We start from the raw sequence: 24,806 nt of genomic DNA, 5'->3' as shown, positions 1-24,806 counted from the left end.
GGTGGTGTGAATATTTTTGTGCATTTCGGTTACCTTCACCTTTATATACAAACAAACACGTAACGTCTAATTTCTTATCATGATTGCTTTGCTGTGCAGTGGATAGGTGTCATTACAATACAAAAATATTATCGATTCTTTTCTGTCTCATTCTTTAGATGCAATAAAAAATAATTGGGAAAATACTATACTACTGTCATCATTCTTTAGATGCAATAAAAAATAATTGGGAAAAAATAATACAATCTTATAATTTTAGTTGCGCTGAGCCTTACCAAAAAAGAGACTGAGCTCTTGAGCTTGGAAAGGGACTTTTTGTTATTTTTTTGTTATAGTATCATGTTATACATTTATGGGTAAATTAGTGGGTAGTGTCATGTCCGAACCTTATAGCTATTTGAATTATAATGATTTCTACATACTTTCCCCTATAAACATCCCAGGAATATCGTCCTCTTCGTCGAATAAGTTATTAAGGTTGTCGTGAAAGGTGATGTTGGCTTCCGGGTCTACCTCGTAGCCGGCGGGGAGGAAGGGCAGCTGGTTGGGGGTCCCCTGCGTGGCGAGCTGGGGCGGAAGGGGGGGTCTCTTCATACTCAAGTCCTCTCGTTTGTTACTCTGGTAAAGTATCACTTCCCCCCAATCTATCACCTCCCCGTCTGGGTTCCTGATAGGCTGAAGTAATCATAAAATGGGCTGGTGTCATGTTTTTTATTACACATTTTTTTAAAGATTCTAAACCTTATTTGGTGAGTAAAAATAATAAGAAATAAAAATATTTTGACATCTCAAAATAGATGAAGAAGAACATGGAAGTCTGGGTATTTACAGGGTTTATGACCTATCATAGGTAGATAAAGCAGTCACTTTATACATGTCGCTCACTCATTTCAACAACGTCATATATCAAAAAACTTGATTTGTCAGGAGATCGTTTTTAAAGTTTAAAAATGTAATGAAATGTATTAAAAATACATATCAAGTCACTTATTGAACTTTTTACTGTGCAACAGATATTTTTATGTAAAACCTGAAGGTGTTTTCTCCATTTGAAAATTTTTTAGTATATTTAAAAAAATAATTAAACAATACATTTTCTTCAAAATGCAAAAACAACACTTTCTGCCCTGTGGCGGGTAAATATTAACTTAAAATTATGCCTCTTTTGCTGGGATATAGTACATTTTCTGGGTATTCCGAAGTGTTGTTTTTGCATTTTGAAGAAAAGGTATAATTATTTTTTAAAATATACTAAATATTTTTCAAATGGAGAAAAAATCTTCAGGTTTTACCTATAAAGATCTGTTACACAGTAAAAAGTTCAACAAGTGGCTTGGTATTTATTTTTAATACATTGAATTATATTTTTAAAGTTTAAAAATGTTCTCCTGAAAAATCAAGTTTTTTGATTTATGACGTTCTTGAAAGGACTGAGCGATATGTTTTGTGCTGTTCATCCTTCTAGCGAACAAATTGAGAAAAAAGACTCATTCGTACTCGAACGAACCGTCGTAAAAGCTTGCTGACATCTATCGACCTTTCTTCAGGACCAACCAATGTCGATCAATTTTCGAAAGCAGTAAGGGTTATTAGTGAAAAAATTCAATTCATTCACTAGGGGTATGAACAACATAAAACATTGTATGTAAAAAGAGATAGATGATCGTCAGGTACGCGTGGAAAGAAGATAGCACGACGATTTGTATGTCATTTACCTGAAAAAATAATCAATTTCTTGTGACAATATAATCGCCTCCTTGGGCAGATTGGAGACGATTTGCTAACGTAGACGAAATGAGAATATAACCTACTTGTAGGGAAGCTTGCAAGGGGACTTCCTGGCAGCAATAGACACTCGAAAAGTCGGCAACCCGAGGCACGATATTTTTCGATCCTTCTTCCCACTTATGTATCGAGAGCCGTTCAGGGTTTAGTAACAAATCCCGTAACTCATCGTCTATATCACCAATGACCGGCGGTATCTGTGAACAAAGAAAAAAAGAAAGACAAATTAAATAAACGGATAGTCACCATAATTCACGAAATTGATGTAAATAAACTTACTTTTACGGTTCGGCGTTGCTCTTTTGCAGCCATTTCAATAATTATGTCTCTGCTAAATTCCTGTGTTTTTTTAATTCTCTACAATTCATATATGATTTTGTTTTATTCTGTAAGTTCTTTAAAATGACAACACGTTGACATTTATTTTGACTTTGACAGGAGAGTTTGCTTGTTGCTTAGTTTACTATGCTTTTTTGCTGGAGTACGTTCAGAAACTATATCCAACGAACACTGAATGCTGTCAGATTTTTTTATTATTTTAAATTACATATAAAAATGTGTGATACATAGTTTTTTCATTCTAACTGTCAATGTGGCTACAAGTAATTTTACTCTGCTAGAAAACTACGCACGCCAGTCGTTTTTTTTACTAAATGTATTTTTTTTCTATTATAAGTATTCCGGGTTCGGATTTTTATATTAGATTCATGCAAAAGATACATGTGCGGCGGGCTTATCAGCGTAATGGTATTTATCTATGGGCGGCTCTCATTTTACTACAACTCTATTCGCAGTTATTTTCCCTCAATTTTTTTAAATAATTAAATTAATTAATGTATAAATAATTTTATTATTTATTATTATATTATAAATAATAAAATTATTTATTATGCAGGTGCTCAGAGAAAACCAGGCAGGGTTTCTGCCTGGCAGGTCCTGTGCGGATCAAATCCATAATATTCGCCACATTCTACAGCAGAGCCAGGAATTTAACAGTTCTCTGGCGATGTGTTTTGTAGACTATGAGAAAGCGTTTGATAGTCCGCACAGGCCCACACTCTGGAAAGTACTGGAAGCTTATGGGGTGCCTGCGAAATTAGTGGAGCTAATTAAGTCCCTTCACCTCAATAGTGAATGCCGAATGAGAGTTGACGATGTTGTCACGGATTGGTTTGGGGTCTCTACCGGAGTCAGACAAGGCTGCGTCCTTGCACCGTTTCTCTTCATCATCCTCATGGATTTCATTCTTCGAAAGTCATTACCATCTGACCGAGGTATATCCATCTCCCCCTCCCGGAAACTCTGCGACCTAGAGTACGCAGATGATGCTGTTTTAATTGATGACTCCGTCGAGGGTCTTCAATTGATCGTCGACAGGGTAAATAGGTACTCTACGCACATGGGGCTTACAATAAATGTTGCAAAAACCCATGTGTTGTGCAACAGCTCATGCCTAGATGCCCAACAACCCTTGACGTTGAGTAACCAGCGCATCGAAAGGGTCGAGAGTTTCAAGTACTTGGGAGTGTACGCGACTGAAAATGGCAGCCTTCAAAAGGAACTGGGAGTGCGATTAGGACTCGCTGGGTCCGCATTCAACAGTATGAAAGCTGTCTGGAGATCGGATTTATACTCGGTGAAAACCAAATGCCGCCTATACAATGCCTGCATTGCTCCTGTTCTCTTATACGGCTGTGAAACATGGCACCTTACAAGGGCCCAAAGCAGCCGTGTACTAAGCTTTGAGAACAGGTGTTTGCGGAGAATCTTAGGCGTGCGGTGGTTTGACTTTGTGAGGAATGAAGAGATAAGGCGTAGGACGCAGCAAATCTTGGTCACAACTGTCGTCAAAAAAAGGCGATTCAGTTGGCTTGGCCACGTACTCCGCATGCCTCCTGAGAGCCTTAATCAAGCTTGCCTCTTTTACAAGGCATCAGGTTCGCGCCGCCCAGGACGACCATTGCTGACAATTCGTCGGCAGTTCTCGTCAGAACTTCGCGACGCGGATCTGACTTGGGAGGATGCAAGGGAGCTGGCAGCCGACAGAAAAGCCTGGAGACAGTTTGTGGACTCCATATGCTCCACCTAGGGAGCGGATATGGTTATTATTATAAATAATTTTAAAAAAATAGAGGTGAAATATCTGAGAGCAAAGCTGTACAAATCTTCAAACCTATATAAGTATATCTACAGAACGGTTTTCGTCGAAACTAAAAGGATGTCATTCAAAGTAAATTTTTGTATTTTACAAAATCAATTTTGTAAAAAAATATGCAACAGTGGCGTCTCCCAGGAATTATTCGAAGTCTATGCAATTATTAAAATAAAACGGATAACAATTTAATTTGCAAAAATGTACATTTTTATTTAATATAAGTAAAAAAATAGCTATAAGAAATAACAACAATGTTTTTAATTAGGTACTTACTTGTATAAGTTCGATTTCAAACGCTGATCTAACGAAAAAGTCAAAATCGAGAACATACTCGTATAATGGTGGGGACTGACCGTAGTCATTTCGTCGTAACGTAACACGTTACGATGCGAGCATTCGTATAGTCAGTACAGCGAGCCGAGCGCTCCATTCATAGTTTCGGATGCTCGCTGATGCTCGCCGCGAGCGATGTTACAACGTTACGTTACGACGAAATGCTCCGGTCAGTCCCTTATAATACATATCTACCGACATCCCAATGGGATATTTGTGAATGTATATTTCATCAGTGGTCTGGACCGATTTCGGATCGTTCCTAGGGGCATGTGACGCAGTGTTATCTTGATCGTTACTTTCATGTATTGACGCAGTGTTATCTTGATCGTTACTTTCACGAAAGCACGATGATCACTCCTGCGCTTCAGGGACCAGTCCAGGGTAATAATAAATAAATATTATAATGTAAAATCACTAATATTTATTTTCACCCCCTCCCCCTTGGGAAATGAACCCGGGACCTCCAGCACGGTAGCTAAACACGCTAACCTTTACACCACGCATCGGTTCTTGCAAAATATTTAAAATAACTTTTTTTTAAAAATAAAAATAAAAATGCATGTTTTTTTAGGCCAAAGTCGTGTGAAATTATGGTGGTTGACGATATATTAACAGTAACTAAACAAGCATTTTTTTAATTATATATTTTTTTATTTAGAAAGGCTCCCGGCGGGTTGATTGCAATAACATATACAGGTATATCCTGCCGAGTCTAGATGCCCTCTAAAATCGAAATCAAAATAATAATATAACCTAAATTGTTTTGGCGACGACCTTCACGTCTTCAAGAGCAGTCAGTCGGTTTGGTTTTGTTTACAAACATTTCTGAGATAACAAGACACCCGTCGAATTTATTCTCAAATCGATAGAGGTGAAGGATATTACTATAAATCGTTCATAGTTATAATGCACATTACTTCAAAGCAATACCTCGTATCTCGTATGGAACAATTTTGCATAAATGACATCAAACAAAGAGCCTGGTTAATATATTTCGATCACCATATAGTTTATAGTTAGCCATAGACATTCTCGGTTCGAACCGACTCTACTACAATTTGATACTTATTTCTAATAATGAGCCGCTTAGGCTCACAGAAATAGCAAGAAATTTAAATATTTGTGTAGATAATAAAAAAAAACACAAATATTTATCTTTTATTAAATAAAACATATTTATTAAATAAATAAATATACTTCTTCAAACCCTTATCCGCACCCCAATGGTGCATAGGGCACTGCATATTCGGAACAAGGGTGGAATAAAAAAAGTAAGAACAAGAGAGAAGATGAAGTAGTTATATATGAGAATTAATAAAATAAATAAATAAAATAAAAAATAAGAATTACAAACACCCAGAACGGGAATTGCATCTATAACGTCAGCTTCACAGTCGAACGTCTACTCAACAACACCAAGAAGTATTATAATATATGTGTATATAAATATAACAACTTTTTTCTTCAAATCGCAATTGAATAAAAGAGCATTGAATTTTGCTTTGTATAAATATTTTTTAATTGTGTATTTCGTTTTGTGACATACGTGGTTTTGTTTGACATGAATAATGTACGATATACCAGCGTATGCCTTCTGGCTATGCATTTAATGAATCACATGAAATCACTTTTACATACGGGTTGTTTGCAAAAATATTTGTAAAAAAAACTTGTAGTCACTTAGAGGTTTGATCCTACTACTTCATCATAAGTGTTATAGTCAAAGCCATAAGATTCATCCAGGATTGACTCGCCAATGGATCTTTGTCAGACGGGAGGAATATTTATTTAAAATACTCAACCTATAAAGGATTTTATTAGACTTGTTTTGGGTTTATGGGTTTTGGGTTTTGGGTTTAACAGCTGATATAATTAATATTTTCATTCATTGTTTTCTTTTCGAAAATTCGCCTTCGAAAAAACGTTATTTTCGTAAGTTGGCAATGAATGATATCACATAAACGATGGAGTTATTTTAATATTGGTAACATTGCTAAATTATTGGCGGCTATATTTGTTGATGGCGTTAGTCCACTACACGGAATTGCACGGAATTTTACCGTCCGGCACGTCTGTTGGCGTTTTAAAACGACGATTGGCATGAATTGGCTTGTGCTTTTGTCCATCTTTTTTTGAATTGGTGCTCTTGATCGGTGCGTGAACACGTTGCGCGTAAATTCGATCACGCTAAACTGTCGTAGTCGTTTTCATTTTTCAAAACCGGACAGCCGGACGGTGAAATCTCATGTAGTGGACAAACACCTTAAGTCTTTCTAAGAGTGTATGTACAAATTTATGGTGCATTACTTTAAAAATGATGACGTTTTTATAAAATGACACGTTACAAAAATGTCATTGTGTTTATGGTTATTTCCCAAAACTTGTATATAGATATGACTAGTCAAATTCCGAAATCATTTATTTGAGCTTTCAACTTTGACGGACCTATTTAGTCTCTCTTAGTTTAACTAGACAAACCTAAGAGCACTCTTTGCTTACAGCAGACTTTGACTACAGCATTAATATAATATATTTTCGGTTGAATAAAACACAAATTTATTTTTAAATAATTTATTGAATAATCGTTTAATCAAATGCAATTGCAATATAAATACTTAAATAGATTATTATTTTATAAACAAGAATTGAATATATTTACAACTTAACATAATTGATGAAAAAATACACATATGTATATAAGTGAATTTTATATATGTATATAATATAAATATATATATATATATATATATATATATATATATACTATATATATATATATATATATATATATATATATATATATATATATATATATATATATATATATATATATATATATATATAAATATATATATATATATATATATATATATATATATATATATATATATATATATATATATATATATATATATATATATATATATATATATATATATATATATATATATATATATATATATATATATATATATATATATATATATATATATATATATATGTATATATATATATATATATATATATATATATATATATATATATATATATATATATATATATATATATATATATATATAATATATATATATATATATATATATATATATATATATATATATATATATATATATGTGGGAGAGAAAAAGGTACATTTTATATTGGGAAAAACATTACATAAATAACATATCATACTCAACTACCTTGATGTCTAAATAATTTGTTTTGGTAAGGAATGTATACATAATTCATTACGTATATGGACTTTTGATTAACAAGAATTATCATTAACCTTTAAGACAGATACTTGGCTTGTTTAGATCGCAATTAAACCGAAATAATTTTTCTAAGAATTACATTTTGACCTTTAAAAGTATATATTAAAAACCTTATCCAAATAAAACTAGACTCTGTCTACCTATAATTATGTCTACCTTATAATTATGTATGTACACTTTTCTGTCAATATGACGTATCACAACAGTTCAATTTGTGAACTCACATATCGCTAAAGAACGTCATAAATCAAAAATCGTCAATTTTTAGTCGTGCATGTTTTGGAATGCCCAGAAAATGTACTGTATCCCAGCAAAAGAGACATATTTTTAACTTGATATTTACCCGCTACTGGGCGGCAAGTGTTGTTTTTGTATTTTGAAGAAAAGGTATTATTTAATTATTTTTTTATGCACAATTTTTTTTCAAATGGAGAAAAAACCTTCAGGTTTTACCTAAAAAGATCTGTTGCACGGTAAAAAGTTTAATAAGTGGCTTGATATTTATTTTTAATACATTGTGTTATATTTTTAAACTTTAATAACGTTCTCCTGAAAAATCTAGTCTTTTTTATTTATGACGTTCTTGAAATGAGTGAGCGATATGTTTTATTTATGGTATTATTATTATTTTTTCACTGTAATATTTATTCAATATCACCCTGGACTGGTACCTGAAGCGGAAAGCTGGCCACCCTGTCTTCATGTGTTAGTAGATGGGTCGGAACGCAGTCAACTTTGGGAACCTATGATCTCACCAATCAAAATTAACCCATTAATTAAGGCTGAGATCTCGAACGTTCAAATTAGAAAGTGTTCGATCACGCTAGGGGTTAGACGTCTCTCCGCGCTCAATTTTTTCAGAAAATATTTTAGAATCTGACCTTTTTTTAAAATATATTATAATAATTTTTTTGACTCTTTACCTTTTGGTAACTATTTTTTTTCAAAACCGTATATTTATTTTGTAGAAAAACTATTTTTTTCAATACAAAAACGATGTTATAAATAATAAATTCAATTACGTGAAATGTTACATTACCCAGGTAGGGTTTAGAAAAAAATAAGTTGCGATTTATCGTACACTGGGCCTTAATATAAACATAATATCACATTTTAAAATCTACATTAAAATGATATCATTACACAATACATATTAAATTAAAAATAAGTAAGTGTTGTTAGTAGTCGGAAATAAGAAGGGAGTATGATTTTTATTATATTTTTGTAAAGAATATTATATTTTCGATATCCGGACAAAATATTACAATATAAATAATAATCTGAAAAAATCTACAATCATGCTTAGAAAATCACAACCTTAAAGTACAGTATCATCCACAGATTGTAAATTATAAGTGAGTTGTAATTAATGCCCAGTATTCGATAAGTCCCAACATTAATTTCTCTAAACCCAGGTAACATTTTACGTTATTGTTTTTTTTTTCTAAAACACCGTTTTTGTATTGAATTTTTTTTTTCGAAATAATTATATGGTTTTGTGAAGAAAAGATTTTTTGAAAGGTAAGGAGTTTAAAAAAATCTATATACATACAGTATCGAAAAGATTAATTGAAACAAAACTTATTTTGTTGTATTTTCGTAAAAAGTTTTGTAAAATCTTTTGTTTATTAGTTATATCACAAATTAATAGTCAATATGATCTCATTTAGGCTCAATTTACTCTTCTTGGCATCTATTATATAAGGTTTTGGCACGTGGATGCCATTTTTTCGTCTCGAAACCATACCAGAATTATGGACAAAATGACTTTTCCACCGTAGTGCAATCAATTTTGGAGAGCCGATTCTTACAGATTGCCGATAGATTTGCAATAAGGCAAAATTCTTGACCAGTCCAACACAGTTCATTGTTTTTGTATGTATGAAAAATTTCATCATTTTTTTGGATTTGTGGCAGGGGGTTAAATCCTGCTGAAATATTCTATTCCCATTTGACCTTCGTTTTTGTATCTCTACTAGTATCTTTTCCAGTAGTATTGGGTGATACTTCTCGCTATTCATCACCTCAGTCTCTGAAACAAGCGGCTTTGGTCCATAATACGAGGAACACCACCAAAACATTTTTTTAGAGGGTGTTGAACATACGAAAAAAAAGTTTTGTTTCAATTAATCTGTTCGATACTGTACTTGTTCTAACCTGAATAATCGCAATTTTTATAATGCTTTTATAGTTTTCAGTCAGTCGATACCATCTCTATTTTCTCCAAATATACTGAATTCGACACTAATGAGTCGATTTAGATAATCCCATTTAGCCGGATTTATCTTATGACATTTGGTGAGTTTTCGATAACAAATACCTCCATAATAATCCAACAAACCTTGATAATGTGGCGATTAGATATTATATTAAAAATGTTACAGATTCCGGGGTCAGTTTACAAGAAAGAGTCATTGAAGCCAGCGAGGAATAAAACACGAATCATTCACCTCAGGAGGTCGAATAACAATAACACGTAGTAATGGCGAATTACATCGTGACCATAAATAGATAATTACTTTTCAAAATTGTTTTTCAAATTTAACTATTACAAAGGAAATAATTCAAAATGGCAATCTATCATTCACCATACGCGATCACTTAAACTTTAAACGAACGTATTAATAATAATAACACGTAATTTAATAAATGACTTCCATGGGTAGTAATTTAACAGCTTATAAAGTGACTGAATTGAATACTAATTATTCTAGATGAAGATCATATGCCGTTTGTACTCAAGCCGTAAGGATATCGGCCGCTAGTTTTGAGGTAATATTTCCCTCTGCTGTAAGATGGAGAACCTTCTCCCAAAACAGAGATGCTCCTGTCTCTGCATCCTCCTGCCAGGAAGGTCTCCCAATCCTCGCATTCGGTCGCCATAAACGCACTTTCGTCTAAGATGGATTCTGCGTATATAATGATGCTTCTCGTGTGACTGCAGGAGATGGACCCACCGCAGCCCGGTTGGGGTCCGGACACCCCGTTAACGTAGAAATCCGCATGGCCCACGTTCTCTCGCGAGAAGCTAAGGATCGTTGTGTGAACGGCGTCCACGTATCGGGCATCGTTCTTAGTCAGCTTCTGAGAATCTGGAGAAGCGAAGCACACAGTGGCTGGGTCTATAGCCGTGATGCGAGTGAGCATAACGCCTCTTTCTCTCTGAAATATCCTGCCAGCCACTCCAGCGAACTGCGCTCCGAGGCTGTATCCGACCAGATGAAAGCTATCGTACGGAACTCCGCGATCCACTAGGTCCATTATGAATTCTGCCAGAATTCTTCCTAGGTAAGGAGTCAACCCGACAGCTGGTAAATAGTCTCCGCTGGTGTACACGTTCGAAGCGAAAGACAGGAAATTATATCCACCTCTCCTGAAATAGTTTTCCGCTATCTTTTCCACGTTGGGTTCGTCAGGGGTGTTCTTATACCCGTGGACAAATAGTATTGTTCTTTGGTACGGGTTGAATAGCGTTGATTCTAAGAGATACAGAGGGGCTTCCAATATCTTGTACGATATGAATCCCCTAGGTGTGTAGAGGTACAGCCGGACTTGATTCTTGTCCACCGTATTTTCCAGCCTTGATCTGTACAGCGAGTTTATAGCGTCACCTGGAAATAACATCATCCATTATTAGTTTCATCACAATTAAGGAAGTTTCGTTATACGAGTATTAATACATTAACAAGAAAAAGATCTCTGTCATCATTAATTATTTCCCTTTATCATTTATTTATATAGAAAACTCGACAATAGTCAATTGTCGGTTTAGACGAGGACGTTCAACAGCTAATTTCTTAGTAATTAAGTGGATACCTCTCAGAAAAAGTCACTCGTACTTAAACAAATAAAAAATAGCTACCAGGTGACTGATCCAAAAAATATTACGAAAGAATGACCATTTTATTTTTTTAATTATTATGTATAAAATATCGTTTTTATTTTATTCACCTTCTAGACATTTTTAATTTTAACAATCTTAAAATTATTTATGTTGTTCTCTCCAATAAAGAGACTAAACTCTCGTGCTTGGAGAGGGACTTACGCTTATTATTTATTGTTTATCTTTATGAGTGATACAATTAGCTTATTTTTTAAATGTTTTTTATATTTTTTTTATTTTGTATGTGTGTTTGTTTGTGTTTTTGTTTCGATTATCATGTACATTTAAAATGCATTTTTTGCATTTTAATGTCATAAATTATTTACATCTTATATTATTTATATCTGTGGGAAGGTCATTGAAATATTTGGTTCCCAAATATTTAAAGCTCTGTCGGAACTGTTTGGTATTGCATTTTGGTATTGTAAAGTCATTCTGGTATCTCGAAGATGAACTTTTCTTTAGATTCATGTATTATTTACTTATCATTTACCCATAACAAAAATCTTGAGATTTATAATGAATATTACAGTATCTACTCAATGAATTAGGGCCACGCAGAATTTCGCGCAATTTCTCAATTCAAACAGGAATAACTCAGAGAAAACCTTGAATAAAACAACATTGAATTTTATTTACACAAGAACACTTTATTACGCTTAAATTATGCATATATTTTCATATAAATATAGTTAGTATTTATTATTTCCACCTTTGGCAGAAATAACTGCCTCAATTCTTTTTGGCATACTTAAAATGCACTGTTTTATCGTGTTTTTTATTTCTTCGTCTTCTGACCTAATTTTTTGAATTTTTTTTTTAGACAGTCTACTGTCGGATTTGGGAATGAGTATACCTTATTTTTTAACATGCTCCATACGTTTTCTATAGGATTAAGGTCCGGAGAATTTCCAGGCCAGGGGAGCAAAGGCAGATTTTTGTTAGACAAAATTTTTATTATTGATTTAGCCCGGTGGCAAGGTGCCCCATCCTGCATGAAGGTGTATGGACCTTCTGTTGGGTCGAGTGTATGGTAGAAGGGCAATAAAATTCGTTCGAGGACCTGCTTATAGGAATTTTGGTTCATTGTTCCTTCCACGAAAAACAACGGCCCAGGTAAATTGTTAATAATACATGACCATATCATTGTTGCAGGGGGGTGTTTGATAACTTTAACCACACAGGCCTCATTGTAACGTTCCATTGGTGTTCTCCTGACGAATCGACGGCTCTCTGTCACGGCTTCTAACCGGCACTCATCACTAAAGATGACCTGAAAAATAATGAAAATTTAAGTTTAATTCAAATATATAAGTTTATTGACTAAAATGATATGTTGAAAATTCAATTTAAATAAATACCTTTTTCCAATCATCTACCGAGTAATTTCGATGTAGCCTGGCCCATTTTAATCGATCCGCTTTCATTCGTGGTGTCAATTTTGGTACTTTTACAGGGCGCCTGCATTTCAGATTTACTTCGTAAAGACGTCGCCTCAGTGTTGATACCGATATATTTATACCCTCTTCTTCCAATTTTATTTTTAATGTTTTTGCTGATGCACTTCGGTTTTCTAAGGCACTTTGAACGATTTTTTGATCAGTCCTCGGTGTTGTTTTTCTAATCTTACGACAGTTCTTTCGCTGATTGCTGGTGGCGGGTGACTGATTTTTTATTGATTTTGAAATTTTGTCCACTGTTTGACGAGAAACGTTTTCTTTTTTTGAAATTTCTCTATTAGATAGTATTCCTAATTTCAGTAGCACTATAACACTAGACTTTTTTTCCTCAGAAATGTCTTTACTTTTTCCCATTTTGTCCTTTTCAAAAAAAACACTTGTGTTTACAAAAAAAAATTATACTTTATGAACTAAAATTAAAAATTAAGTTTTTTTCACAAGACACGATAACTATATAACCTCTCTGAACAAAACAACAATCAGAACTCAAGAAACTTCACTAATAAATGAGATAGGGCTTTTTTTTGAACTTTCAACTATCTGTCTACCTGTGCTAATTAGGGACCTTTCTCAGAAAAAGGGTTTAAAATTTTGTAAACGCTTAAATAATCCAGGTATATTTTACATATTATTGAAGGTAATATACATGATATTAGATGTCAATAAAAAACTTAAAGTATTTATGTAAAATAAATGTAATAATCCAAAAGATTTCAGAGTATTCAAAAAAATAATGGGTGGCCCTAATTCATTGAGTAGATACTGTATATAAGGTCGTTCAAGAAAAAAGTTATAAAAAAGATGATTAAGCAGTTTTTTTTCAATAATTATTCAAATTGTATGATGTTTTGCATATTAACGAGTAATTATTTGGGGGCATAGTCGATGGACTTGATCTTGGACTTTGAAACGATGTGACGACATTTCAGTATTCTAATATTTCATGTACAGGTGTAACCAATCATTAAGTTCACCTGATGTTCTGTAAATTCATGTACCACTGTCACGAAGAATACTTCGTGACGGTGGTTTAGGAAGAAGATAATAAATAAATATAAATTAAATAAGTTTAAATAATCTACCTAATAAGGAAATGAAATAGTTCAGGGGTGCCAATTTTATTGCCGGTATGCATAATACTTAAACTGACCAATATTTTTTTCTTCTGTTGGAGTGCGCACTAAACATCAAATGTTTAGTGCACGGTACTTTTTTCTGCATTAAATATTATTTCTATGTTTGTTCTCGTTTTATCAGGTGCAAAATATTAGCGCCCCCTTGTTTGACAACCCATATCACCTCCCCTCCGGGCGGGGCAACTTTCTTACTTGCGGGGATACATTCAAATAGTGTCTTTATATACATGTTTTGAAAAAAAAACTGATATGCGGATGGGTTTATAAAAAGAAAAGGAATGTTGATAAAGAAAATAGGAGGAATAAATAACATAAATATGAAAAAATTATGTTGTTTTACATTTTTCTGATGAACTTGGCAGGATTTAAAAAAAAAAAAACTAACAACATCGCTCTATGTAATCCGATGTAATTGCGTTTTTTCTGTCGTCCACAACTTACTCTTCTGTGAAAAGATTCTTTCTACGGGAGATACTTATACGCTTTTATACCGTCGATTTTTTTGCACTTTTTATAAAAAATTGTTACCATGTGTCGCCATTTTTTTTGAAAACGGGACATTTCGACGTCCCGAAACATTACTCGAGGACAACGGGACAGGCTATCTAATAACGGGACGGTCCCGTTCAAAACGGGACGTATGGTCACTTTAGTAATGTTTCTATCCTATCTTCCTTTAACATACAACATTTTGAGTGTGTCCAAATACTTGTTCACAAATCTGTATTACCTCGAATTAGGAGTTATTTTTTACATTGTTTTTTGACATCTCAACATAGATGAATATGGGCATGTTACACGTGCGTAAAGTGATCACTTAACCTATACCGGTCGTAAGCCCCGTTAATGCCCAGACCTGCGATAAAGCATTATCACGATTGTTAATTGCTCGAAGGTAAGGTGATCAGTCCTGCGCTTCTACCTTGTACATAATAAGCAAGGCAGATAATAAATGTAATTCCCATCTAGAAAAAGTCCTGCACTTCTTGTACCAGTCCAAAGATAATATCAAATAAATATGAAAGTGAAAAATCACTATCATTTATTTAGACCCCTCTGGAAATCGAACCCCGGACCTTCAGCATGATAGTTTTTATTTTATTATTATTTAATATGGTTACAAATTTAAAAAAAATATATTCTATAAATTAATATTCTAAATACTTTAACTTTTACAATCTTAAAATTAATAATTTTCAAACTACGTTCGTATCGTTTTATAAATTTCATAATGCCAATCCATTTTTTTGATTTCGTATTTTTATAGCGAAAAATCCTTGATTTTTAAGATTTTTTAAAAGTAAATATCGCAGAAAAAATATTAATTATCAATGAATAATTAGAATGTAGCTTGACTTTTGGCACAGCCTGAAATCACTATACAAATTTCCGCATTATTCATTTAGCGTATTTAACCAATGTTGGTTTTACGGATCACATTTACATAAGTAGCTGATATCGATGCAAAATTTCGTAATTTTTTATCTCAGCAAGATGTAAATACAATCTGAGATGACTGCATAAGATATTACGCGTTTGGAAACAAGTTTTTTGGTCGAACCACTATAGAGGTGATGTTTAGTTATTTATACAGGATTAATTTTTGGTATTTATTTTTAAATTGTAGTGACATGAGTTAAGTATTTTTGGAAGTTGTTTTTATTTCACACTTTAAGCTGGCAATATAATTTAAAATTTTTAAATAGTCTAAGTCAGTGGTTTCTAGTTAGTTCTTCCTCTTTCCTTTACTTTTTTAAAGACCTGACACTCGCATACTATCCAGTGAAATATATATATATTTATATATTTCAGTGGTCAGATCTTGGGTGACAATATATACATGTTTGTACATATGTGTAAGCATGTATGTGTGTGTATGTATGTGTAATGACTTATACCATTTATTTCTTGAATGTTTTTTGCAGATACTTTGTTGCACATTTTATAAACTTTATAAAATTAAACAAATTTGTTTTAACCACTTTTTTATTATTAGTACACTTTAACCTACCGGTTTCGACAAGAACCTTGTCATCATAAGGGTTTATTAAATTCTAAAACATTAAAAACATTAATTATGAGTATTTTAATGTTTTTAATGTTTTAGAATTGAATAAACCCTGATGATGACAAGGTTCTTGTCGAAACCGGTAGATTAATGTGTACTAATAATAAAAAAAGTGGTTAAAACAAATTTGTTTAATTTTATAAAGTTTATACCGTTTATGTTTTATGTAATATACGATGAGAATTGTAATGTACATAAAAAAGAGAAAGTGATACCTCATTTATTGATTTATCGATAAAAATAAAATTATATCGATAGTAAAGTATTAAATTATGTTTGCAGCAATAAAACAGTGTTTATTGGCGTTCATTACTCACAAAAAATACTAGTCCTTCACGTGACTATATCGCTAAGTATCGCTAAAAGGATGATAATGAACACGTATGATGTCATATGTAAAATACTTCAAATTGCCAGCGTAATAATTTAAGATGTTCTTGAATAATTAGATAACTTAACCTGTGTTTACGTAATAATCGCTTTTTTAAAACTACCTCAATAAGACAGTAGTCAATTTTCAATAGCGGACAAATCCATTATCGAGACCTGCCAATTTCCGTATTACGCTTTCATAAAAAGTTTATAATTATCATTGCTTCATACGCATTGTGAAATTATACATACTAAAAATGTGTGTAATCTATTTTCATTATTTTCCATTTAACCAGACTTAAGCCACAGCAACGCGTAACGGGGTACTGCTAGTAAAAAAATAATAAATACCGAAGTCACTAAGCGCAAACGTTTTATGAAGACAGGAAAAAATAATGAATTTGTCAACTTTTGAAAAATAGCTCTTAAATAATCATTACCATTGAAGATCAATATTATGTATGTGAATATTTCCTCTAGCTTGTATAATTATTGACTTAATTGATGTATGCATTGTAGCATGATAATAGAGCCGTAGAGCAGTGGAGCAATTTCAATGTCTTGGGGGGCAATGCGCAAATCGTTGATATTTGTTACATTGTTGTCGGAAAATAAATTTTCGAAAAAAACATATACTTATTGTAACTCTGACTTTTGGAGAATAGATGACATCACATTTATATTTATATTTGTTCTCATCCATATTATTTTTAGCGATAAATGGCAATACTAGCCCATCGTAAAATTTTTAAAATTATTTTGAGTATTTATGCTGTGTTTATTACAGTCCGGTACTTCACTTGTGTGTGATTGCCTTGTTCGTTCGTTTACATTTTGCAAAGTTTATAAACTTATTTTAAATATAGTTTTTAACCCCATGCAAAAAAAATTAAGCGTACGAAAGTAGGTTGTCAGTATTCAGAAGATTATTTGCTTTTCGTTTTTCAAGTCAAGCCAAAAAATCATTGTTTGATTTTAATTGTATTTAAAATACAAATAAAAATAAAATTCTACAAATTAAACGCCGAATATATGCATAAATAAATACGTTTGATTTTATTTACAAAATTTTGAGTGTGTCCAAATACCTAATACCAAAAAATAATATCTATGTATATATATATATATATATATATATATATATATATATATATATATATATGTATATATATATTTATATATATATATATATATATATATATATATATATATATATATATATATATATATATATATATATATATATATATATATATATATATATATATATATATATATATATATATATATATGATCCAATTCCAAAACATTGTACGTGAATCAATACAATTTTCACTAGAGACATCTTATGGTGAGATGAAGAAAAAAAATAATGAAACTTTTTATTTAAGTTCATTGCAGCCAATTTACAAAACATACTTCCCATATATATGTGTATCGTGTGTACACTGGCAAAATACGTTAACTTTTAAATTCTTGTTTTAATAATACCTGTTATTTAAATCTTTTAGCCTGAATAAAATACCCGCCATTAAACTCAAAGTTGAATTCACTATAAAACCACATTTATATGACACCTTAAACTTTGTGTCTCATCTAAAAAAAAGTGTTTGGGCCAGTTTAAAGAACTTTGATAATATTATTTTTTGTCATATTATCAAAGATGAAGAAGAATATGGATGTCTAGGTATTTACGGGGCTGACGACCGTCATAGGCTGGTATAAGTGATCACTTTACACACGTCTAACATTCACCAATTCTACGCATTATTGACAACCACACTACTCAAATTCTTAAAAGTTCTATATATACGAACCAATTTTGAAACATTGTTTTGAATCACTAGAACTTCACTAGAGACATCTATTGATGAGATGAAAAGAAGAATCCTGGATTATAATCACACAAATGAGAAACGTCAGAAAATAACTCCTGTAATTGGAGGCAATCCAGATTTTGTGAACAAGCATTTGGACACACTCAAAATGTTGTAAAACTGTAAAAACTTTATGAAATGCATCTTGAAGTCAAAATTGCATATTTTCCTGTTTTTTGCCAGTATACCAAAGATATAGTATATTTAAAAATACATAATTGAAATTGTGTACAAAAATAAGTGAAAGATAAAACTGCATGTTCATTATTATTATGACCATAAGTAATCTCGTATGCACAAGGTAATGAACTTTACGCGTCAAGGTCTTTCTCAATTTCCGCGGAACTGAAGGGAGAGGAATTATTGCCCTCACAGCACTTTCACGGCTATCCGGTGGCGACTGATAAAACGCGCCTGTAGTTTGTTGTACTCAATTTCTATGCTATTATGGTGATTATATTGATTAAAAATAATAATGTTGAGTGCGGCGTACGCGTCAGGCGCGTACAAATAACATTTCCTCGTGTGAAATGCGCACTAGGCGTGTTTGGCTGATAACATTTCGCTCACTCCTTTCAACAACGTCATATATCAAAAATCGTTTTTGAATGCCCAGAAAACGTACTATATCCCAGCAAAAGCGGCATATTTAAACTTAATATTTACCCGCTACGGGGCAGAAAGTATTGTTTTTGCATTTTGAAGAAAATGTATTGTTTAATTATTTTTTATAAATTTACTAAATATTTTTCAAATGGGGAAAAACAGTCCATATTTATGAAACTTATTTTTTGAACATTATTTTATACACAATATTTTGAATGTGTCAAAGTTACGAATTGGTCACTAAAATCAGTCTATGACAAGTCGCAAACCTTGTAAATGTCCCGAATTCTACATTTTTCTTCAACAATATCGATATACTTATAAAAAAAATTCCTAAAGTTTCATATCAACTTGTGTCTCATGTTTCATATCAACTTGATATAAAACATGTATCTTTCATCCCTTTTTTTATGAAAGAAGCTGGATATCTGATTATCTCAGGGCTTACGACCTGGCATTTGGCTGGCATAGGCGATCATTTTACCGTTTACCATTCGGCCCATCATCGAACATCCATATAGCATTAATTCTTGAAACTTTTATTTATGGAATGACACACTAGATTATCCTTCCTGTTCCCAACACAGATTTAAATCAAATATCTTTATGTTATTTTTTGACATCTCATCAAAGATGAAGAAGAATATGGAAGTCTGAGCATTTACGGCATAAGTCATAGGCTGGTTTAAGTGATCACTTTACACACGTGTAACATTCACCAATTCTACCCATTATTGACAACCACACTACTCAAATTCTTGGAAGTTCTATATATAAAAACCAATTTAGAAACCTTGTTCTTGAATCACTAGAACTTCCCTAGAGACATCTATTGGTGAGATGTAAAGTTCTAGTGATTCAAGAACAAGGTTTCTAAATTGGTTCATATATAAAGAACTTCCACAGACTTCCATATTCTTCTTCATCTTTGATGAGATGTCAAAAAATAATATGAAAATAACTCCTGTAATTGGAGATAATCCAGATTTTGTGAACAAGTATTTGGACACATTCAAAATGTTTAATAATGTAAAATATCTTTATTTAGTTAGAAGAAACAAAATCCACTTGATGATCTATAAACCTATGTACGTAATAAGCATGGTAAATAACAAATGCAATTTCCCACCTGAAAAAAACGACCGACAGGTGGAAGTACAGCTAAATCCTGAGGATCTTTAAACGGGAATTTTATTTATTATTTACCTTGCTCATTATGTACAAGGTTTCCAGATTTTTGTTTCTTCTAACTAAATAAATATATTTTTTATTTAAATCTGTGTTGGGAACAGGAGGGATATTCTCATCATCATCATCAACCTGTGTCTGTCCACCGTTGAACGTAGGCCTCCCCTCCGCCTTCCGCATCCAGGTCACTCCCGCTATTCTTCTTATATCGTCAGTCCATCTTGTAGGGGGTCGGCCGATGCTTCGTTTGCCAGTTCTTGGGCGCCATTCCAATACTTTTCTTCCCCATCGACCGTCGTCTCTTCGACAGATATGTCCTGCCCATTGCCACTTGAGTGTGCCTATTCGTTGGGTAGCATCCACTACTTGAGTTCTTCTGCGTATTTCCTCGTTTCGGATTCTATCTTTTAGCGACACTCCGAGCATGGATCTCTCCACAGCACGCTGGGTGACTTTTATTTTATGAGTAAGACTTGCTGTTAGATTCCACGTCTCTGCGCCGTAAGTTAATACAGGGAGGATGCATTGGTTAAACGCCTTAGTTTTTAGACATTGCGGAATTTTAGAGGGATAATCTAGTGTGGGCCAATCAGGAACTTCTCAAAATTTGCTCAGAGGAATTATGAAAATCTTTTAAAAGAAGAAAAAGAAGCAGCATTTTAGTTATTAAAGAAACTGCCTCATTTTGTGGGTACCTATGTACATTCCTAGCCATGGGAATTTTTAAGATGTCAAGAATGACTCGTGACATTGTTTAGAATCTAGAACAGTTGGTGGTTAAACAATGTCCACTAACTTATTAATAATTGTCCTTACATGCACTTCGCTTGGACAACACCTGATCATTAGCTCGTGTGGGGCTCAATTCCAAACCGAGATATGATAGAAAATTGAAAAATATGTACAAAATTTTAAGTGTGTCCAAACACTTTTTTTATTGAAAACTGTTCCAACTGAAATGTATGAAGTGAAGCAAAAAGTTGGAAAAAAGGATGAAAGTAGACTGAATGCAGACGAAATGCGATCCCTCAGAGGAATGTTCGATCCGATTGTAGGATAGATGTTCGGATGGCGAATTAAGGAAAGAATGCAAAGCTGAGATAAGCATTATCGATAAAATTAAGAAAGGTGTGTTGAGACGGTTTGAACACGTGGGACGAATGAGTGAGGAAATAACTGTAAAACAAATTTATGGAATTGTTGGAAAAAGGAGCAGAGGAAGACCGAAAAAAACTCGGCATGTTCATGTATTTCAAATACTTAAAAGCGGTCAGGTCAGGAGTCGAAATATTCGGCGAGTATGTATGAGGTGATACATGAATGTGGAAGAGGCGAAGAATGTTTGCAAGGACAGAGTGGTGTGGTGTTCTATTCTCTCTGCCTACCCCTGCAGAGAAGTAGCGTGATAGTTGGTTGTGGCTTATCCCTCTAAAAACCGTCTACAAGGCCAACACCAAGCAGAAGAAGAAGACGAAGAAAACACATTACATTTTTTTAGATTATAATTTTACATATTTTTTTATGTTTCCCACGATTTATGGATTTTCTTATGTTTTCAAAAATATCATAGCTGGGTTTGAAATTAAGCTTTTTTATATTTGAGGTCTTTTACTAAAATTTCATCACGTTAGGTGACAAAAAACATTTACGATTAAACTAAGGACCGGTTGAGAGTACATTAATGAAATGTGAATTATTTTTTATCGTTTTATTTTTACTAATTTCGGTATAGTTTTAAAAGTTAATTATTTTATTTTATGGTATGTTTGGTTATAGGAGCAGAGGAAAAATTGGCATGATCACGTACTATAAACACTTGAAAGGGGTCAGGTCAGGAGTCGGTATAATCGGCGTGTATGTATGAATGTGTAAGAGGGGAAGATTGTGTGCAAAGACGGATAAGTGTGGCGTTCTGTTCTCTCTGCCTATCCCTGCGGAGAAACGGCGTGATGGTTAGATAGTAAGTTGATTATTTAAATATTTTTTTTTATTGTAACTTAATTCAGGTTAAATAGGTGCTATATATGTATATATATATATATATATATATATATATATATATATATATATATATATATATATATATATATATATATATATATATATATATATATATATATATATATATATATATATATATATATATATATATATATATATATATATATATATATATATATATATATATATATATATATATATATATATATATATATATATATATATATATATATATATATATATATATATATATATATATATATATATATATATATATATATATATATATATATATATATATATATATATATATATATATATATATATATATGTATATAAAACCTTTATCCGCACCCAAATGGTGCATAGGGCACTGTCATATAAACGCAGTGTTATCTTGATCGTTTATACATGAATGAAAGGTGATCAGCCTTCCGCTTCAGGTACCAGTCCATGGTATTTTTGAATAAATATTACAGTGAAAAAATCACTAATATTTATTTTACCCCCTTGGGAATCGAACCCGGAACCTCCAGAACGGTAGCCGAGCGCGCTGACCATTACACTACGGAGGCGGACAAGGCAATGCATTATTTATTATTTCGTAATTTTGACAGTTTTCTTTGTATTTTTCAACAAGAATAATTAACATAGACTATTTTAGTTGCAATGAATTGTGGTTTATGGAGGGACTGTACAACCCATTACGTAAGATATATTCAACCCCGTCATAAATTTAAAAATATAGGGGGTAAGACTGATCACCTTGCCCTCATAAATTTAACGATCAAGTTAACACTGCGTCAAAATATACATGATCAATATTCAACGCAATCTTATATTGTAAAAAATATCGCGACGTTAGTGTTATGTAATCAATAACACAAAACCGTGTTAATTTATGGGCCGATTTTTTTTTTTTTTAACATTTGTAAAAATTTGTCCGCATCAGTAGTGTAATGGTCAGCACGCTCGGCTACCGTTCTGGAGGTCCCGGGTTCGATTCCCAAGGGGGGTAAAATAAATAAAATTGATTTTTTCACTGTCATATTTATTCAATATTACCCTGGACTGGTACCTGAAGCGGAGGGCTGATCACCTTTCCTTCATGTGTAAACGATCAAGATAACACTGCGTTTATATGACGCAGTGCGCTATGCACCATTGGGGTGCGGATAAGGTTTTAAAAAAATTGTAATTGTGCTTATACTTAAATAAAAGTAGTAGTATTTAGTATTTAATAATACAAATAAAATACGAAACCGCAAAATTAAAATACACATTTCAACGGTTCTCTGAAATTTGATTTTGTGTTGCGCTCAGTTTTTGTTTGATTATTAAATCAATATTATATGACAATATATTATGTATTATGTTTAATGTTACAATTAAAAACGATAGATTTCGACCAAAAAATTATAAAAATGCTATGGTAAAAAAGTATATGCAATGTAAAATCTAATAAAAAGATATTTGTTAAAATTACATATAAGTACTTAGAAAAAAATCCACAGCCTCCCTTTAAAAAATAAAAAATATAAAGGCACATCAAAAAGGAAACTTAACGAACACTACAAACGTATACAGACTATACAAAAGAAAACTATACAAGATAATACTCTCTCACCGTACTCTCGTACCGCAGAAAGATATGTATATCGTGAAGAGCTAAGTCTTTTTTTTTTGGAGAGGCTCAGCGCAACTAAAATTGTAAGATTGTTTTTAGTCAAAATGTATAGAAATTGTATAAAGAATGTTAATTATATTAAATAATTTAAAAAAAATGTATTTACATTTTGTAGAGAGTAGTGTTGCGATGTGTCCGAGAGCAGTATTGACATCGAACAGTGGTTTTGGTTCGCTGTATTGCTTGGCATCCACAAGACTTCTCGGAGATAAAATATTAAATCCAAATAAAAACGAATCCACAATCGACACTGTCATTAACACGATCGCACTTCGATATAACATCACTGATTCTATTTAAAAAAATAACTGACAGCAAAAACCGCGGGAAAGGCACAAAACTTAACCACAGAAAAAGAAAGGAAGGACTTCAGTAGGTAGTACTTATTATTTCGAATTTTTACACTGCCTTTCGTTATCCGAAATCCGACGCAACGCGTGTAAACATGCCCTGCATAAAAGTCGATGAGTTATGCGCTTGTATGTATATAGCAAAATGAAATACACACAAAAGATAGTATTTTAAAACATCTTTCTCCGCACCGGTTGTACGTTCATCGAGCTTGTGGATAGACTGAGCACCAAAAACCAGCAGACATGATCGAGCGCCTCTGGCGATATGAATTGTTGCGTTTTTACGTTAAGGTCACGATCATTTGAATTTTTATGTGTCTTTCAAGTTTAAAAATGTGATTATGTAAAAATACGCCATTAGCGGCGGCGTTAATGTGTGATGAAATCGAAACATTATATGACTACTAGTTTCAATGTCGCCTTTACAGGAAACTGAAATTGGACCGCGGTGAATAATGCTTACAAAATTTCTAAACCGTGTGATCTTTATGTTGAATCTTAATCTGACGCCATCGGACTTCCTCCAGTCATGAAACTAATTACTTACGCAATAAACTGTTTATACACATTATAATGGATAACCGCCGGTCAATATATTATAATAGTAATTTTTACTCAAGC

General features: G+C 32.5%; 2 protein-coding genes across 2 annotated transcripts in view; both read right to left on the bottom strand.

Annotated features, from left to right (window-relative positions):
• Positions 1–2,221, bottom strand: part of tst (superkiller complex helicase subunit twister) — a 29,029-nt gene extending 26,808 nt beyond the window's left edge. Inside the window, exons 1-3 of the mRNA XM_088272927.1 lie at positions 2,065–2,221; positions 1,812–1,982; positions 423–675 (exon numbers count right to left, since the gene is read on the bottom strand). Coding sequence (XP_088129053.1) covers positions 423–675; positions 1,812–1,982; positions 2,065–2,097 — 457 coding nt within the window. The 5' untranslated portion in view covers positions 2,098–2,221. The remainder of the gene's footprint in view (positions 1–422; positions 676–1,811; positions 1,983–2,064) is intronic.
• Positions 2,222–7,920: 5,699 nt separating this feature from the next.
• LOC148301653 (phospholipase A1-like) lies at positions 7,921–24,411 on the bottom strand. The gene is made up of 2 exons (XM_088272924.1): positions 23,939–24,411; positions 7,921–11,165 (listed from the first exon to the last, which is right to left on the bottom strand). The coding sequence occupies exons 1-2, from the start codon at positions 24,114–24,116 to the stop codon at positions 10,276–10,278; spliced, it is 1,068 nt and encodes a 355-aa protein (XP_088129050.1). The 5' UTR covers positions 24,117–24,411; the 3' UTR covers positions 7,921–10,275.
• Positions 24,412–24,806: the final 395 nt, after the last annotated feature.

This window comes from Brachycentrus maculatus, unplaced genomic scaffold (assembly GCF_059751285.1).
Source record: "Brachycentrus maculatus isolate JH-2025_06_01 unplaced genomic scaffold, ASM5975128v1 h1tg000533l, whole genome shotgun sequence".
Taxonomy (NCBI): domain Eukaryota; kingdom Metazoa; phylum Arthropoda; class Insecta; order Trichoptera; family Brachycentridae; genus Brachycentrus; species Brachycentrus maculatus.
Note: the sequence above shows the minus strand (reverse complement) of the source record. Positions and strands in the feature narration are given on the sequence as shown.

Bases quoted from the DNA above. Each gene is read 5' to 3' on its own strand.
- LOC148301653 (XM_088272924.1), bottom strand. From the start codon at position 24,116: ATGTTATATCGAAGTGCGATCGTGTTAATGACAGTGTCGATTGTGGAT. The intron at 11,166-23,938 runs GTAAATACATTT...TGTTATTTCCAG, and splicing joins AACACTACTCTCTACAAAAT to GTGACGCTATAAACTCGCTG.